Here is a 17013-nt window from a genome sequence, read left to right as displayed (position 1 = left end):
TGGAATTGTTTCTCTGAACGTGTCTGCTTAGCAGTGGAAAGTGCTTATCTCAAGGGTAGACACTTGTGAGCAGCAGGTTCTTAGTAGAAATATAAATATATTCCTACGAGTGCACAGGACCTAAGCAGATAGCCAAAAATAATAATAAATAAAAAATAGAGGGAATAACTGGTTAGTTTGAAAGCAGCATGCTTGGAATGGACAAAAACAAAGGCCAGGGCTGCATAACACTGACATTTTTATTAGAATTCATTTGTAACAAATGGAACCTGTGTCAGCAAAGAACTGATTTTCATACAGACTTCTTTCGCCACCAATGTAACGAAGTAAGAAAATAAAAAGCACGCCTTTCATTCTGTAAAACACTTACGCGTACTACTAATTAGAGGTAATTGTATTTTTTAACAAGCCATTTTACAAGTTATTTTTTTTTTGAGTTTTCAGTCTATGCATCCAAAACGAGAGCAAAGAACACAACTGTTATCTTTGTAAAGACACTCCAAGCTTGGATGGCAAAGCCATGTAACGGATGGAAAGGATGGATCTGTAGCCTTCTGATCTCTGCTGGAGTATCAGGGCAGCCATATACCAATGGAAACCAAAACCCAAAAAGAAAAAAAGAATGGGAAGGGGATTTTAAAATGACAAGAAAGACTGAAACAAAGCTAAACCAAAAATCAGCAGGAAAGAAAAAACCGTGTGTGCTACTATGCATTTTTCCTTTCCTGTTGTGATGTGTTATCCACGGACACATAAATGAATTTCTGAAGCAGTTTCTTACAGATGGGTTCAAGTAATAACATTATTGGGTGTAGAATCAATAGGGCAGTGCATAGTACAAAGGTATAGAAAGTGCAAAGTTCCCTAGAGGCCCTTCCCTCCCCTGGCTGTCCTTGCCTTGTCTAACCATGCAAACCATTTTTAAAAAAGAGCTAAAATAAAGTTCTGTACAAATCACTTTTATATATTTGATATTTTACCATTATAACTAATTACAAAATTATACATAACTACACATACATAGGTAAATAATAGCACCGTACTGGTTATGATGATGAAAAGAACTAGAAACGTGGATGTTTATGATAATGGCAGATAGTGATGCTTGCCTGGGAAATTAATCTTGAATGTTCATAGAGAAAATTACAGAGTGGAATGCACATCAGTGACAGTGGGGAGTTAGTCCTAAGAACAGCTCCTGACTCTGGAGTGGTGCCCGCCTCATCCTCCTCTGGTATGCACCCTGTTCATTCTCTTTCAGGGACTACTGTCTTTTCACCCTCTGCCATATGGGCAGCTTTTGTTGCAGAGAGACAAACTGCTCACTGGCCAGTCATTCTGCTATGTGATATTCCATTAGATCCCACATGTCCAAAATGGCATGTCTAGATGGTGCGATACGTGTCTGACTCCCTTCGTTTCACTAAAACAAAATTACAGCACTGAGAAACCTGGCACTTGGATAACTCTTCAACGATACAAGTGAAAAGGAAATGACAGACCCATAGAGTGCACATTCTTCTCTGTTTCTGATGTAGGTTAGAGAGTCTCATTCTGAGGTAGCCTTCTAGATTCTTTTTTTTTAGCGTTATATGTATTTCTATTTTTTTCTTTTTTTGTTTGTTCATTTTTATTTTTTATTTTTTTACAAAAATGATCAAATACGATACTTGTGAGTGTTTGGTCTCTAGAATTTTATTCTGCTAATAATGGGAAAATGGGAAAACAAATATCCTTCCATACAGAGCATCATGAAGCAAAAATTAAACTATTATACCTGTATCAAAACTCTTTCAGAGTTCCTAGGATTTGGGGAGGGTACTTTAAAAACATATAGCATGTGGCGAACTCATACCACCATCCATGGCTTCCTATGGAAATGCTGTAGAAAGGTTTGGGGAGATATATACATACATATATACATACATACATATATATGTATATATACATATATATAAAATTTATTGCCCCTTTCAGAATACTCCTAATGGAATATCAAATATATCCCGAAATTGTTTCTGTAAATAAGACTGGTGGTTACTGCATGCTCCAGAGCAGATTTGGAAGGGAGTAGAAGTGAAACAAGTTGCGCTTCCTGATGTGACGATGAGGAACGGAGAGGCCCTGATTATCCAAGTGCTTTGGGCTGGTACAATCACTAACATCCCCCACTTGGGTGAAAACTAGGAATGCATATTATTCAAAGAGTTTCTGTACGTGTGGTAAACAGATAATGCTTTAATTGAAAGAGTAACAGATGTGAACAACTAATGGAAATCAACCGGAAGGTAAAAAGAAATGCTAATAAAATAGGCATCAATTATAAGGCACTCTAAATGCAGAACTAAAACCAAATCAAACAGCACAGCGCCTCCCAGGAACGCCACAGCCAGAAGAAACAGCGCAGCATCTCCCAGGGACGCTGCAGCCACAAAGTATTTCTGACTGAAAAGAGTAACATGAGTTTGGCTTTGCCCCTGTTACTTATCATAAATGCAAATTTCATACACATACTATAGACAATATATGATTGAATATACTTTTTTTTAAAAAAACAACTTGATAGCTGATATATTACAACATTCTTCCCTCCTAAAGGGATATGCACTGACCTTTCCCACATGCACACCTCTTAGATAGTTAACAATTGTTATTGCACTAGAGTGTTAGAAATATTGAATTTTGTTGGAAGCCTGGCTAACGAAACCGTATTTGTGAATATGGTTGAGTAGGTGGGGGAAGGCGGGGCAGGAAAGTCAGGGGCGAGGTTCAGTAATCAGTGATGTGCACTCCTCAATTCCCTTTACAAATTAAAGTTTTGAAATATTAAAAATTACTTGGAAATGATGGTTACAATAGTTTTTTATCCTTAAAAAAACCAAACCATGGAAGAACTGAATGGCAGTAACATCTTTGTGTGGTCATACTGTCTATATATACATAGATACCCTTAAAATATAGATATCTATCTATATATTTATATATATGTTAGCAGCAACTTTATACTTTGCGCCTCCCTGTTGATTCCAAAAGCAAAACAAAGCAAAACAAAATTCCCCTTGAAGTTTGCAGAGAATGGGCACTTTCTCACCAGCTATACCAAACAAATGTGTAAGGAATATCTGTTGAGACAGATACTGTAGATTGAGTGTTGCACAAAAATGTGCAAAGCTTCAAATGATTTGATATTTCTACAGTACGATATTACAGATAACCATTCTACAGCTTACAAAAACCTACAGTTCAGAAATAATAAAAATGAAGAATTACATAGCTTTTTAAATTTACTTTATCGAATGATACATTTTTTTTTAAAAAAAAAAGTCTACACAGTTAGAAATGAAGCACGGGTCAGCAGAATCCTTTACAATACTAAAATGAAATCAAGGACTTTCTCTTCTAAACATCCCCACCCTCGCCCCTAAAATGTACGTGTGAGTGGCACAGGGAAAGGGGCGATGTTGAAGCACAATCCACCTTCTTGTGAAACGCCACACCAGCAAACGTCCTGCGCTGACTCGAGGCCCACAGGCAAGCTCTCTCTGCCCCTACCAAGCAATCCCGAACAAGATGGTAGTTCTTTGCTGTCATTTCTTCTCCCCTTTATTTGGAATCCTTGAGGTATCTGCAAATAAAATCCTTCAGATGCCTCCTAAGTCAGGGTTCTTGATATTATTTTTCAGGTTAGATGATTAAACTGTGAATTCTTGGTCCACTTGGAAGAGTTTGTTTTTGTTTTGTAATAGTCCCACTAAGTGGTTGTTAGCTAGAAGTTAAGAAGGACTTCTCAAGTGCCCTGTATGGCTCAGAAGAGACTCCATGGATAGCGAAGGGCCTGTAGTAAAAATCCAGAAGGGATCAGGGGTTTCTACGTTGCATAGTGATCAAAGCTGCCCAGGTATTCTAGTGCGGCTCGGTAGCAGAACTGGTATTGATCCTGTAGGACACAGGGTGTAAGAGAAGAGAGGAAGAAAACTGATATTTTAATTGCAAAATAAACCCAGAAATGTAAAGAAATAATATATCTACAAGGAGCAACACTACCACTTTAATTTGGTCCAATGACCAAACGACAGTGAGCAAAGAGCAATTAGCCACGTGAGAATTGTATTAAATTCATCATTGACCTCACGGATACAAGGCTCATAATTCCAAGTCGTAATGTCAGTGAAGATTATCTTCCATCTTATACGCTACAACCATCTTTCAGAATGACCTAAGAATTTTTGATAATTTTCAGTTGGAAAAAATGTAAACTTTCCTAAAGGCAATCTGGATTTCTATTCTTTGTGTTGCTTTCCACCAAATTTGAGTTTATAAGGAAAAAAAGTGGGGAGAAAAAAGGAAGTCGACAAGATGGCTCAGTGGCTAAAGGCCCCTCAGCTCTGAAGACCTGAACTTGATTCCTGAGCTCCACATGACAGAATGAGAGAAATTACTTTCACAAGTTGTCCCCTGACCTGCACACATGTGGTCTGTGACCTGTGCACTCTGCCTCCATACAAATAAAAAAGATTGTAAAAGCATCAGTCAGACATCAGACTCAATCAGAATTACCATCATATCAGATAGCCTCATGTAAGTGACCGTGGCATAGAAGATCCTATGTGTCTATGAGAAAGAACGTTGTGATGGATAGTTTTACGTGAACTTGACACCAAGTACAATCCTCTGAGAGTGGGACAGCTCAAGAAAACTCCCCCATAAGTTTGAGCTGTAGAAAAGCCTGTGGGGAATTTTCTTAATGAGTGGTTGTTGTGGGAGGGCCCAGCCAATTATGGGTGTCGTCATCCCTGGGCTGGTGGTCCTGGGTTCTATAAGAAAGCATGCTGAGCAAGCCATGGGAAGCAAGCCAATAGGTAGCACCTCTCCATGGTCTCTGCATCAGCTCTAGGTTCTTGCCTTGTTTAAGGTCCTGTCCTGACTTCCTTCAATGATGTGCAGTGCCGTAGAAGTGTAAGCAAAAAACAAAACAAAATAAACAAACAAAAACCCCGTTCTCTCTAACTTGCTTTTGGAAGGTGTTTCAGGGCAACAATAGAAACCCTGAGACAGAAGAAAAAGGTAGCCAGCCATGTAAAAGCAGGAGGTGTATGGAGTCTTGGGCTTTCTGGCTTGTCACCTCTGAGAATGGCTGCCCACATCCAAAACACATGCACCATTCATCCTAAAATTCAGTGTGATTGCAAGTTGTCCGTTCTGGAAGACTCACACCAAAACAGAATGGTAAGAAACATGCCTTTTCTCATACAGGGAAGGACCCTGTCATATTGAAATAAATTGGAGCATTGTTGGAGAGATGGAAAAATTACAATTTACAGATAACCACAGGCATGAGAAAAAGTAGGATTTTCCCCATAAAAGAAACTTATTTTCAGTAGCCAATGGGGCTGAAAGCAGATAGCTTCTATTTTGCTTAAATGTGCATTTTTCTACAATAAAAATGGTAATGCAAAATAAATGGAGTTTGCTTTTCTGTCTTGTCACAGTAAGTTGCTTGGCTAAATGTTAAGGCTTTTTAAATGTCCAATTTCCCTCTGTCACCCCAACACCCATTATGTTTGTCAGGCTGACATAATGTTTTAAGTATTGCAAGCCAAATGCTTGCACTATTTTGAAATCAAAGTCTGAAAGATATTGTAAATTGAAGAAAGCATATAAATTGTATAATTTGGTAGATATTTGTGGAATATAACACTACCACTCTGATTCTCTAAATCATGAACATATCCTGAGAAATGTACATATTAATTAGTGGATAGAAAACAGGGCATTTTCAGGTTCCAAATATGTAATATTTCAAGAATGGTTTTAAAATATTAATTAAACAGTTTGTTGCCTTTCTCATGGTGATCTTCTGTATCTTGCAACCATATTTTGAACCCAGAGAGGGTTTAGCTTTTTATAATGTGACCCCAAATGTTTTCTCACCTCTGTTTGTACCATGGCTGGTCGCTGTGTTCTTAACATTTTGACTGTCTGGAAGATATCTACAACCCCTTCATATCTCATTCTTTCCAATACAATACTCAGTGTTATGAAGACTCCAGTTCTTCCCACGCCAGCACTGTCATGAGAAGAAAGGTAGTGTGAGTAACATGTTCATAGTCTTGGCCTCATTTACTTTGAAAGCAGTCATTCTTCTACGAGTTTCCATATTCCCAGTTTCTTCACAAGCATGTTCAAGATAAAGTGGGAATGCTTTCACTACATTACTATAGGTAGTATGTTGTGGTAACATGAAAGAATAAGTTATTAGGATTGTATTTTACAAAGCAGAATACATTTCTATAACACTATGTAACTCCAGGTGAAAAGGTCAAAAAATAATATAAAATTAATAGAGAAAAATATGAACAGATCAAATACTGGCTTGTATTCTTCAAGAAGATCCTGAAACAAGATTTTGCCCTTATGTGAAGTATGAAATAAATTAGAAAAATGTGGAACACGTCATGTAGATTCTCCCTTTCTTATTCTTTAATAACATAATCTGTGAAGGATATGCCATCCAATACAGGTAACAAATGTATAATAGGCATACAAACTACAGTATCAACATCGGCTTAGATATAAGAAAAACTGGTTCTCTAATAGACTTTTTGTTATGGGATGGTTTTTCTCTTAGTCTTTGGGAAGCTGTGAGTATCCTATATGCACTGATTGTAAAAAATATCACATTATATGTCAATTTTAGAAAACCTATAACTATATTGGATTTTCAAAAGGGCCTTTGACAGTATAGTTAACCACTATGCTGAACTACTTATTTTCTGGTGATAAGCCACTAAAAATTCCAAGTTTCTTTCTGCCATTTCAGCAAGGTTTTGAGTTTCTTTCTGTTTCCTTTGGTATTTTAAGATAATTACCAAATTTTCATAGCAACAAGGAAGAAAACTATTTGATAGCCCTTGTACTCTTAAAAAGTGACATCTGGGGGTTTAGGTAATGAGAACACTGAATTATCTGAAATAAAAAACCATGCATTTTTGGATCTTAATTAAATGGTGTGTGTAATGCTTCGGCACAGCCTGTAGAAAATAGATGAATTCATTTACTCTAGGATGGAGCTGACAGGCATATAAATAGTGTGTGCTTTTAGAAACTGCAATTTCTCATGAATCTAAGGAAAAATGCTAAGTGGGGCTTTAGATCAATGGGCAGTTGTTAAAGAGAAGCTGAAGTTATTCGTCCCACAGACTGCAAAGGGATCTTGTAGATTCTTTGAGCCCTGAAAGTCTCACATTCATGAGACACTTTGACTTGTGATAATTTTGTCGAGTCTATGTAGGTATTTCAGAGCATATCTTACTTTGACTTGGTTAATCAAATGCAACCAAAAATACAATGTTTCTGGATTGCTACTAAAAATTTTCAAGAAAAGAACAGGCATCTGCCTCATTAATTTCTAAATTTAATGAATCTTAGTATATATGGTTAATAGGCTAAAAATAAGTGTTATTTCAGGACATCCAAAACCAAGAAAAGATATGTATCCAGAAGACTTTGGGAGATATGTGAGTTTACAGATATATAACATGTGAATCTTCTTACTTAAGGGGTATCTCAGTCACTGTCTGAAAACAACCCCAAAGAGAAGTAACACGGAGCTCAAGTATAAATTATGAATATCAGATGTATTCTTTTCCTCAGAGGGCATACAAAGAAAATCCAAATTAAGTGGAGAAATTATGTGCTAAATTAAAAAAAAAACTAGATGTTTCAACTCTAGTTTATAACAACTTAACTACTGGAGACCATACATCACATCCTATCTGCTCTTTAGTTGCACATAGCAAGCAATTTTGACAGCATAAAACAAATATTTCCAACTCTGAGAGATAAGCATTATTAGAAATGATCCCAGATCTGAAGAGAAAACCAAAGCTCCCTGCTCCACACTGGTATACGCCTTGGTGAAAGTATAGATCCATGACAAGAGCGGGTATGCTCATGCCTCTGTCTAGTTTTTCTAGATGTTGCTTTTTGAGATCTAGTTTTTCTAGATCTTACTTTTTGATCTAGTTTTTGAGACCTTGCTTCCTATGGTATCAAAAACTATAGTTTTTAAAGTACCAGACTTTTTAAACATAAATGCTTTCAGGACTGACTATAAACATTATAAAAACTGGAACTTCAAGCTTTTACAATCCTGAAATACAGCAGTTAAAAAAAAACAAAACGTGTTTTACTGTGTTCTGCACATGCAGCAACTTCCACATGAACTAGATTTATGGTGGATGTCTAAGGCGTTCACTTAGTATTTCTATTAACTTCAGTGACTTAAATTACAAAATGCTCTGGAAACTGTTGAAAATAATTAAATTGAAGGTGCTTCATTTTCTGATATAGCAACAATTTCCAAGCAAATTGCATTTTGAACTGAGGTACCATACTAATCACTTATTGACTTGCAGGAATTAGTATTGCTATTAAGTCTTGGCAGCTATTCACTGCTCTTTCAAGAGATAAAGGGGAAAGATAGAGAAAGGCAGTTGTAAGTGCAGCTACACAAAAAGAAAGCAAACATTGGCAGGGATTAGCACTACACTTATTGTTAGGGGACACGCTGACAATTGCTGGCAACACAAAACTGGTTTCTTGTAGGTTTTTTCATTTTTTTTTTAAATAGGGGATCAATTTGGGGGATAAAAACATTCCTCTAATTCTTTTCATTTTAGGTAAAGAAAAAGAAAGAAATCTTTATGTCTCATTGAATGAACTGCAAATAAATTTCAATTATACAGATTTATTATAACAAGCTTGTATACAAAGTGAATAAAGGACAGCCGTTTTCAAAGCAGTCAGGCATCTATCATAAATGTCCAGTTAGCATTAGTGACTCCCTGCTCACCTGCAATGCACCGAAATGGGCCCATCTTGGCCAAACTGCTCCTTTGTTTTATGGACTTGGCCGATGAAGTCAATAAATCCTTCTCCAGACTTTGGCACTCCTTGTTCTGGCCAGTCAGTGAACTGGAACTGCCTCACTGTTCGGGACTGGCCGTCCTTTAGAGGGGAAGCCACATAACCAGCCACAATGTAGCATGCCAGGAGAGTTCAGCAAGTACAGAAACCACAAAAGCATTCATGTTTTTTTTTCCCCCAAAAAAAAGACAAGAAAATTATTAGGATCATAATAATTGAGAAACTAAGACACAGAGAAACTAAGTCATGTGTGCATATTATCTGCTATAACAAGTCAATATTTATATATTTAAATTACAAATATTTGAGTTATCCTCTTCAGAAGCACTTCTGAACTTCAGTGTTTAAAATGGAAATCATCAAATACAAACATACATAATTTTATTTGTATATGTGTACATATATGCATATAAATATACATTTATATGTATCCCACCAAAATCTTATACACTCTACTTCAATCTAATAGCTTCTTCACATTGAAAGGAGTTTATAGGCACGGCACCTACACCAGAGGCTTGCTGTTGTCACAGTGATTTCCCATTTGCCATGCATGCCTTTTCTAGCATTATAACTGACAAATGGCAATGTTTAAGGAATCTAATACAACCTAGGTAGTTGTGGTTGATATGGCTGTCCAACATGTCTCTGTGAAACACACTTGAGCCATGGATGAGATACAGCATGAACCATGTGACGAAGTTCACATTACAGATTAAGGATACTATGCCAGATTCTTTTTGTCAGCTCGACACAGACCAGAGTCTCTCGGTGAAGGAAACCTTGATGAGAGAGTAGTTTCCATCAGATTATCTTATGTGCACATATGTGGACATTTTCTTGGTTAAGGATTGATATGGGAGGGAGCAGCCAACAGTGGCTGCACATCCCCTAGACAGGGGCTCCTGGGTGGTGGAAGAAATCAAGCAGAGTGAGCCATGGAGAGCAGTCCAGTAAGCAGGTGTTCCTACATGATCTCTGCTTCAGTTCCTGCTTCAAGGTTCCTGCTTTGAGCTCTTGCCCTGGTTTCCATTTATGATGAACTTTTATATCAAATAAGTCCTTGCTTCCAAGTTGCTTTTGGTCAGTGTTTTATCACAGGAAAAGAAAAGGAAACTAATATAGACAGAATTCAAGGGGATGATTTACAAGCATCTACCCTCCTTCTCTATTTTGTCAGAGGTACCTTCTTGATTTGCTTCAGGAATTAGTTTACACAGACAACCCTGAAATTGTATGAAAACAAGTCATATCTAAAGCATGATAATTTTAAAAAAAGGTGATTCCTTTTACTATAATGTTTACACAGTGACTCCCACAAGCACTAAATTAATGGTGGATGTCTAAGGCATTTACTTTGCATTTCTATTAACTTCTTTTCTGAAGAGAATATAAAACTCTGAGCTCAAGAAGAACCATGTTAAGAAGATAAGGGCATGAGGTCCTTCAGATTCTTTCTGTGATCGTTTGAAGTGCAAGAGAAGGAGGGAGGGACCCTTTGCTCATAAATACAGGAATTCCAGCTCGGAGTTCCATGGGAAAGCATCACTGAACTCACGCTCTCTGGACTGATCTCACTTGAAGAGTGCTCCCAGTGACTTTCTGTGTCCTATTCTTGGGAGTTAAACAATACTTCTAATATTATTTTTGACCCAGATGTGCCCATTTCTAACATTTGTGGTGATAAAATCCCAGGCATATTGAAGAGAGGTGGCCAACTTAGGACGGCCACACCTCATGTACAGTAGTGGAGCAGCGCAGATGCTGGAGAATGGAAGAGGATCACACCAATTCACGAGAACACAGAGGAACATGTATAGTATCTGGGGCTGTCACCAACTCCTGGATGTTCACTATGGAAGCTTGATTTATTGCAGGGTAGAGGGAAGAAAGTCAGAGAACTGGGCAAGGCAGAATTGTCTTCGGAGTGTTGTGGAGATTTCATTTTACTATAGTCCCTTTCAACCATAATGTCAAGAACAGGTCTTGTGCACAGACACTTTCCATTTGGAGGAGAATACAGCTACCTTTTAAAAGTTAGATTCTAACCAATGCTAGCTTCTCACATGCCAGCCTGAGATGAGAAATATACCCGGAGCATATACAACAAGGGCTCTGGCAGTTAACCACAGAGAGACTTTAAACTATGTGAGCAAGGTTTGCTTTACTCCTTGTTTCTCAATGTGATTAGATTTGACTTGGAGCTAGGTAACCGTGTTTCCTATAGGTTAAAGCCACATTTTTCTTTCTATTATCAGAAATAGCTAAGAAATTTGTGTTCAAGGAACTTATGTGTTTGACTCATACCGAAGGGATAGAGGCAAGCATCAGGCATGCTTACAAGAACAATTAAAAAACTGAGATATTGGAACATAATAGCTTCCTTGATGTGGCCACATTCAGTGTAATTAATACACTATGATTCATAAGGATTCTCAAGTCTATCACCTGAGCCAGACCTTCTGTGAACCACATTCTCTCTGTCTCTGTTTTTGTCTCTCTCCCTATCAAAGCCAGGGCTAGGTTTCGGGGATTAGCAGGCAAACATGAGCTGAGAGAAAGCTGCTTTCCCCAAAATAAAAACAATGGATATAGTATACGCTGTCCCCTGGTGTTTCAGCTAACCCACCCATGATGACAATTCCAAAAGTAAAGCAAGGCTTTATGCTGACCTGGTCTCCCCTAAGAGAGACCCTGTTTGCAATCAGGGTCTGTGAAATTCTTACGGCAAATATATTAAAGTTTATGCCTAGAGTCTCTTACATCAGGGCTGAACCTTGGACTCAGCAATCTTTGTAGAAAATGCAGAATGAAAATTAGCCAACAAGGGTTGTCAGTTCACAGTTCTCATGGACAGACACATTAGCACATGGAGGAATAAACCATGCCAGCAAGCAAATTAGAATGTGCAAGGCTTGTCAGAGCCTTCCGAGGAACGCCATTTGCTCCACAGTTTGAAAGTCAGACCAAATTAACCTACAAGCCCGTATGACCTCAAGGGCTGCACAAACAACAACATATTTAGAGCCCGGAGTAATGAAGAAATCAAAACTCTCCAATGAGAATGTGCTGAGGAGGTGAACTGAAGTGCAGCCAACCAATCAGTAAATGCTGCCCAACACCAGCACTCACAGAGCGAGTCCCCACAGCTGGGCTTCCAGGTGTGACATTTGAAGGGAAGCCAAACCTGAGTTTATAAGAACACTTCCCAGACAGAGGCAAAGTTGCAGATTCTTTTCCTTTAAAGTCATTCATAATGGCTGATTTCTTTTCCTTTTGAGAATGGTTATTTGGCCAACGTTTCTCCCAGAGAAGGTACACATAACCCTCATTTCTACCTAATGGTGGAGCTGAACTTACCCTGGCATCTGTGACCTTGAATTCCCTTAGGATATACTGAGGCATGTTGTACTCAGCCATTGGATCTACAACAAAATACTGGTACCTTGCAGATCGTTCTGCTGGCCAGTACTGGTGACATTTCTCCTAAAAGGAAAGATTAATATTAAACTCCATAAGGTGCAAACAAAGATCTGTCTATCTAAATTTGTTCTCTTGTTAATGAAGTTCTACAATCAGGGCAGTTTCAATTCGCATACCTATTCTTTTGTACCTCTATCTGGTGTAAATTTTTCCCTCAAAAAATCCCAGGACAGAATCTGGCAAATCGTAGCTGCTTATTAAATACCAGCTGAACTGCGTGCTTCAATTGGGTGGTTATCTCATGTCTATGAATTATGCAAATGATTACATAAGTCCTTCGGCAATGCTACCCATTTTCGTCCTGTATTACATCAGCACATTTGTTTTATACCACTGTGGTTTGTAATTAGGAAATCACCAAGGATGAAGCAAAACGAAACTTCTGCACTGCTCTAGTACATTTTTAGTTTTCAACCGAGGAGCTTGGGGTCCCGGGAGTTCCGGTGATGTGTGTTGTTAGCTTTGCAGATTCAGCAGTCCGATTAAGACAAGTCAGATAACTTCTTGGCCTTATATATTTTTGCTTTCTAAATGAGTTCTAAAAAGCTGGGCTTTAGCCATAAGTCTATTGTGTAATTTACAAAAAGAAGAGAGAGGATGAGACTATCTCAGACAGCACAGCTAACATGCTTTCAAATGCTGTACCTGGTAGCAGGGTTTCAAATTTCTTTGATGCTACTTTATTTGCACTTCAGAATAATTACTATTAAAAAACAGATTTGCTATTATAACTCTTAAAATATCATGTAGCTTTCCAGCATCATTCTCAATGTTTGACCTAGGAATGAAAGTCATGAATTTAAACTCTTTTATATGGGGAACTGATGGCCCATTTTATCATAAAATTCTAACCTATTCAGGCAAAAGATAATAAGCATTTGCTGAGGGACCAACGTAAGTCAGAGGCACTGAGTGACTTATTAGCCTCTTCTGTTGCATGCCTCTGTACTAGAGTACTGAGTATTTCCAAAGCAGGTAAATAAATGAGGTTGATGTGATTTTACAATTGGGCAACATACTCACTCTGCCCATTTCTCTCAGCTTGGTGAGCATCACAACAATGGTGGAGTTGTGTTCCCAAAGCATGCGCCAGAAGTCTTCAGTGGTCTCTGCTAAGGGCCCCTGGGTAGCAATGTAGGCTTTCTGTTGTCTGAATAGAGAGAATTAAAAGAAAACATTAAAATACTTTGAGGACATGCACAAATTGATTTGTGAGTTGTTAACATCAGTCCTATATATATTATTAATTCAATTGCAAGGGATTCCCATTAGGATACATAATCAATAAGATCATTTAGTACATGTTGGGGACTTTGCAAAATCAATTGTGTTGTTAATATTATTATGTATGTGTTTATCGCTGTTATTTATTTCAGTGCCATGCTAATAGGTTAATTTCATATGTTATACAAATCACTTCAATGATGAATTGTATAACTTCATTTTTGAGAAACAAAGCTCATTTAATCTATTAAACTTATAAAAAATGGTCTAAAATAGCTGCTTTATCAACTTCCAGATCTAAATGTTTTCTGAAAGAATAGGTTAGAAGGTCAGATTCAAAGAAGCAACAACAAGCTGAGGAGATGATTCAGACACTAAAGTATCTGCCATTCGGATCCTCAGCACTCATGCAAAGTGTTAAGTGTGTTTGTGTGTGTGTGTGTGTGTGTAGGTAATAGGGGGATCATTAGATCTCATTAGCCAGCCAGTTAAGCTGAAGGGATGAGCTCTTGGTTCAATGAGAGACCCTTTATCAAAAACTAATCTGGAACACAGCTGAGGAAGACATGTAACACTGATCTTTGCAATCCACAAGCACACAAACCCCCAATACACTCACACTGGTATAAACATGCACACATGCCATACCCACCCACATGCACACAGCCATATAAGCATTTACATGTCATACTTACATGCAATAGAAACTTTGTTACTATTGCTTAATTCTATCTAAAATTAAAGAAAAACAAACTACCCCTCCACCAAAGAATTGAATGATGATCTATTCAGAAAGAAAATCGCTTTGAATTGAGATGAAAATCTTTGTGGTTATAAATCTAGGGCACATGCAAATACCAAGGCTTCGGATTGTCAGGGGAGCAAGGGTAGACACCTGTATCCATCAAGAAAACTGGCATTGATGTAATCAGAGCCTTCTACTCCTCGGATAGGCTGCAGGCACACCCTTGTGGATTCATATGGCATAATATTAACAAGGCGGTTTTTGAATTTATTACATGGAAGGTTGGCACTGATGAATCTTGAGGTGTGAGCTTTTGAGCTGGCTAGACGCTGTTGGATTTAAAAAGAAAAAAAAGCACAAAGATAATATTACCCAATAGTTTGAATGCAATGAACCTAATATGACCGTTTTAGATATCAATCTTCTCTTCACTTGATGGTAAATATTCATAGTGTACTTCCATTTAGCTAATTATTCCACATAACCTACTGAATATTGTAAACATTGCAGTTTGAGAACATGATTTCTGAATTTATATTAGGACACCAAGGGCCCTTGATATTTGAGGGAACAAAAAAATAGAGGAGAGGAAAAAAGAAGAAAGTGCTTTATAATTCTGCTAGAGCAGAAGAAAACTGAAGTCTGTACTTCAAAATTTGTAAGGTAACAAAGTAAAGCCTATTTCAAAGACAAAATAACTTGCAAGTAAGTAACCACATCACAGCCAATGTCATACCTTAAATTCGAGCTCCATTCCGGTGACATTCTCCCCTGTTTCTATTTGTGTCAGCTTCTGAATGTAGGCATACAAGTTTCTAGCTGGCACTTCGGTATTTCCACATGTCACTGCTTCTAACAGCGCATCATGGATAAAGATGTACTGGTCCTCTGTTTGCACCATGTAATTCCTCTGGGCTCTCATTAAAGTTACATGGCCATAAATATCTACAGTTTTTTCATGCTTTATTCTTTCTAACATGGCATCTATTACAATGAAACAGCCAGTCCGGCCAACACCCGCACTAGAAGACAAACAGAGGGGTGAAAGTCCATATGAATTTAGCAAGAAGTTAACATACAAAAATGTCATATCATATCGTTAACCAAATTTCAAATCTATGAATTCAAATCAGATTGCTATTACATGGATTTTCAATTACTCTCGAGTAAAACATATTAAAGCACCAATTACTGATATATATACACATGTACACATATACAAAATAATGAGTAAGGCTTATTTCATCTCATAATATAGAAATCCTCAATCCATAATTACAGTCATATCACACAATATAATGTTATGTCACACAACATAAATATTATCATTATCATTATTATTATTACTATTATTTCAAATTTTTATCATACATTCTGACCATAGCCCCCCCCCTCCTAAATTCACTCTCCCCTGTATTCAATCAGAAAAGGGCAGACCTCCCATGGGCAGCAAAGTGTTATTGTTTTAGCCAACCAGCATGGCTGGCACTTCCGGGTTCTAGGGCCACACATGAGAGAACAAGCCCTCAGACAAAAATACCTAGCCACCCCGGGGATTTTAAAAGGCCCTCTGTGACTCACATGCGGTATGGATGCATCACCTATGTATGACGCAGTTACATAAACCCTTGCATACGCTCTGTCATCTACACATGATGTAGCTACATCATCCCCCTGTGTGCACAGGATAGGCAGCCTTTAAAAGCTTGATGCACCATCTTCAGCCCTCTCTTTCTGCACCAGACTTCCCCAGGCCTGTACACGTCTCCTCCAATAAACTCCTAAGTGGGTTTGTTGTGTGTTCCATGCTTCCTTCTCACTCACACCAGGTAATTTTACAAAGTATGGCCTATCAAGCTGCTGCAAGACCAAGCATCTCCCCCCAAAGATAAAACATTAATTATGCTGCCTAGATTCAAAATATTTTTTAAATTATTGGTCAGTATCTAACTAGATAGTCACATGTTACAGCTCATGTCTGTAAGCATAAAATTTGAGAGATGGAGGCAGGCAATTCAGGAGTTTGAGGCTAGTCTAGTAAGTTTGAGGCTAGCCTGGGAGAAAAAATAAAATCCTGTTTCAAAAACAAGAACAAAAATATCTAATTAGACTTTTAGACAAAGCAATTTTAGTCTATTTTTGATTGAAAACTAAAAACAAAAACAAAGTGTCTACTAAATAACTCAAGTATATCTTATTGTAAAATTTTGTAGGGAAGTTTTAAAACTAGTCTAGTGGGATATGTTGAATTAACATATGAAAATGTTGCACAGTAAAAATAATGCAGGGTAGTATTAAGAGAAATTCTTAATAAATAACAGTCAATTGAGAGTGTGTGTTCCTTATTTTCTTTTCTTTCAATGTACTTCAAAATTCTCAGTGAAAGTCAAGCCTTCAGTATGGAAAAATAAAGGCCTCAATCTTTGTGACACAAAGAGATTGAAGGTAATTTTTAATCCCTGTTATGTGTGGACTTACAGATCAGTGTTCCAGTGGAAAGGAAGAGACTAGAAGAAAAGGACATGAAACAGACAATCCATAATGGGCTGGCAAGGTCAGCTGCCCCAAGGAGACAGGATTATTTAAGGAACTGGCTTAGAGAGGCAGGGGCTTAAAACACTGAGTATCATCTA

The 17013-nt window shown here is 37.7% G+C and overlaps 1 protein-coding gene across 20 annotated transcripts in view; it reads right to left on the bottom strand.

Annotated features, from left to right (window-relative positions):
- Positions 1 to 221: 221 nt before the first annotated feature.
- The window catches only part of Ptprd (protein tyrosine phosphatase receptor type D), a 1378451-nt gene continuing 1361659 nt past the window's right edge, over positions 222 to 17013 (bottom strand). For all 20 annotated transcript variants that reach the window (XM_085686142.2, XM_087904910.1, XM_087904905.1 and 17 more), the window contains 7 exons: positions 15117 to 15402; positions 14531 to 14709; positions 13435 to 13561; positions 12289 to 12414; positions 8855 to 9009; positions 5932 to 6067; positions 222 to 3937 (listed from right to left, as the gene is read on the bottom strand). In XM_085686142.2, the coding sequence (XP_085542268.1) occupies positions 3869 to 3937; positions 5932 to 6067; positions 8855 to 9009; positions 12289 to 12414; positions 13435 to 13561; positions 14531 to 14709; positions 15117 to 15402 (1078 nt within the window). In that variant the 3' untranslated portion in view covers positions 222 to 3868. The remainder of the gene's footprint in view (positions 3938 to 5931; positions 6068 to 8854; positions 9010 to 12288; positions 12415 to 13434; positions 13562 to 14530; positions 14710 to 15116; positions 15403 to 17013) is intronic.

This window comes from Myodes glareolus, chromosome 3 (assembly GCF_982192425.1).
Source record: "Myodes glareolus chromosome 3, mMyoGla1.1, whole genome shotgun sequence".
Classification (NCBI taxonomy): Eukaryota; Metazoa; Chordata; class Mammalia; order Rodentia; family Cricetidae; genus Myodes; species Myodes glareolus.
The sequence above is the reverse complement of the archived record's forward strand: the minus strand, read 5'-3'. Positions and strand labels throughout refer to the sequence as shown.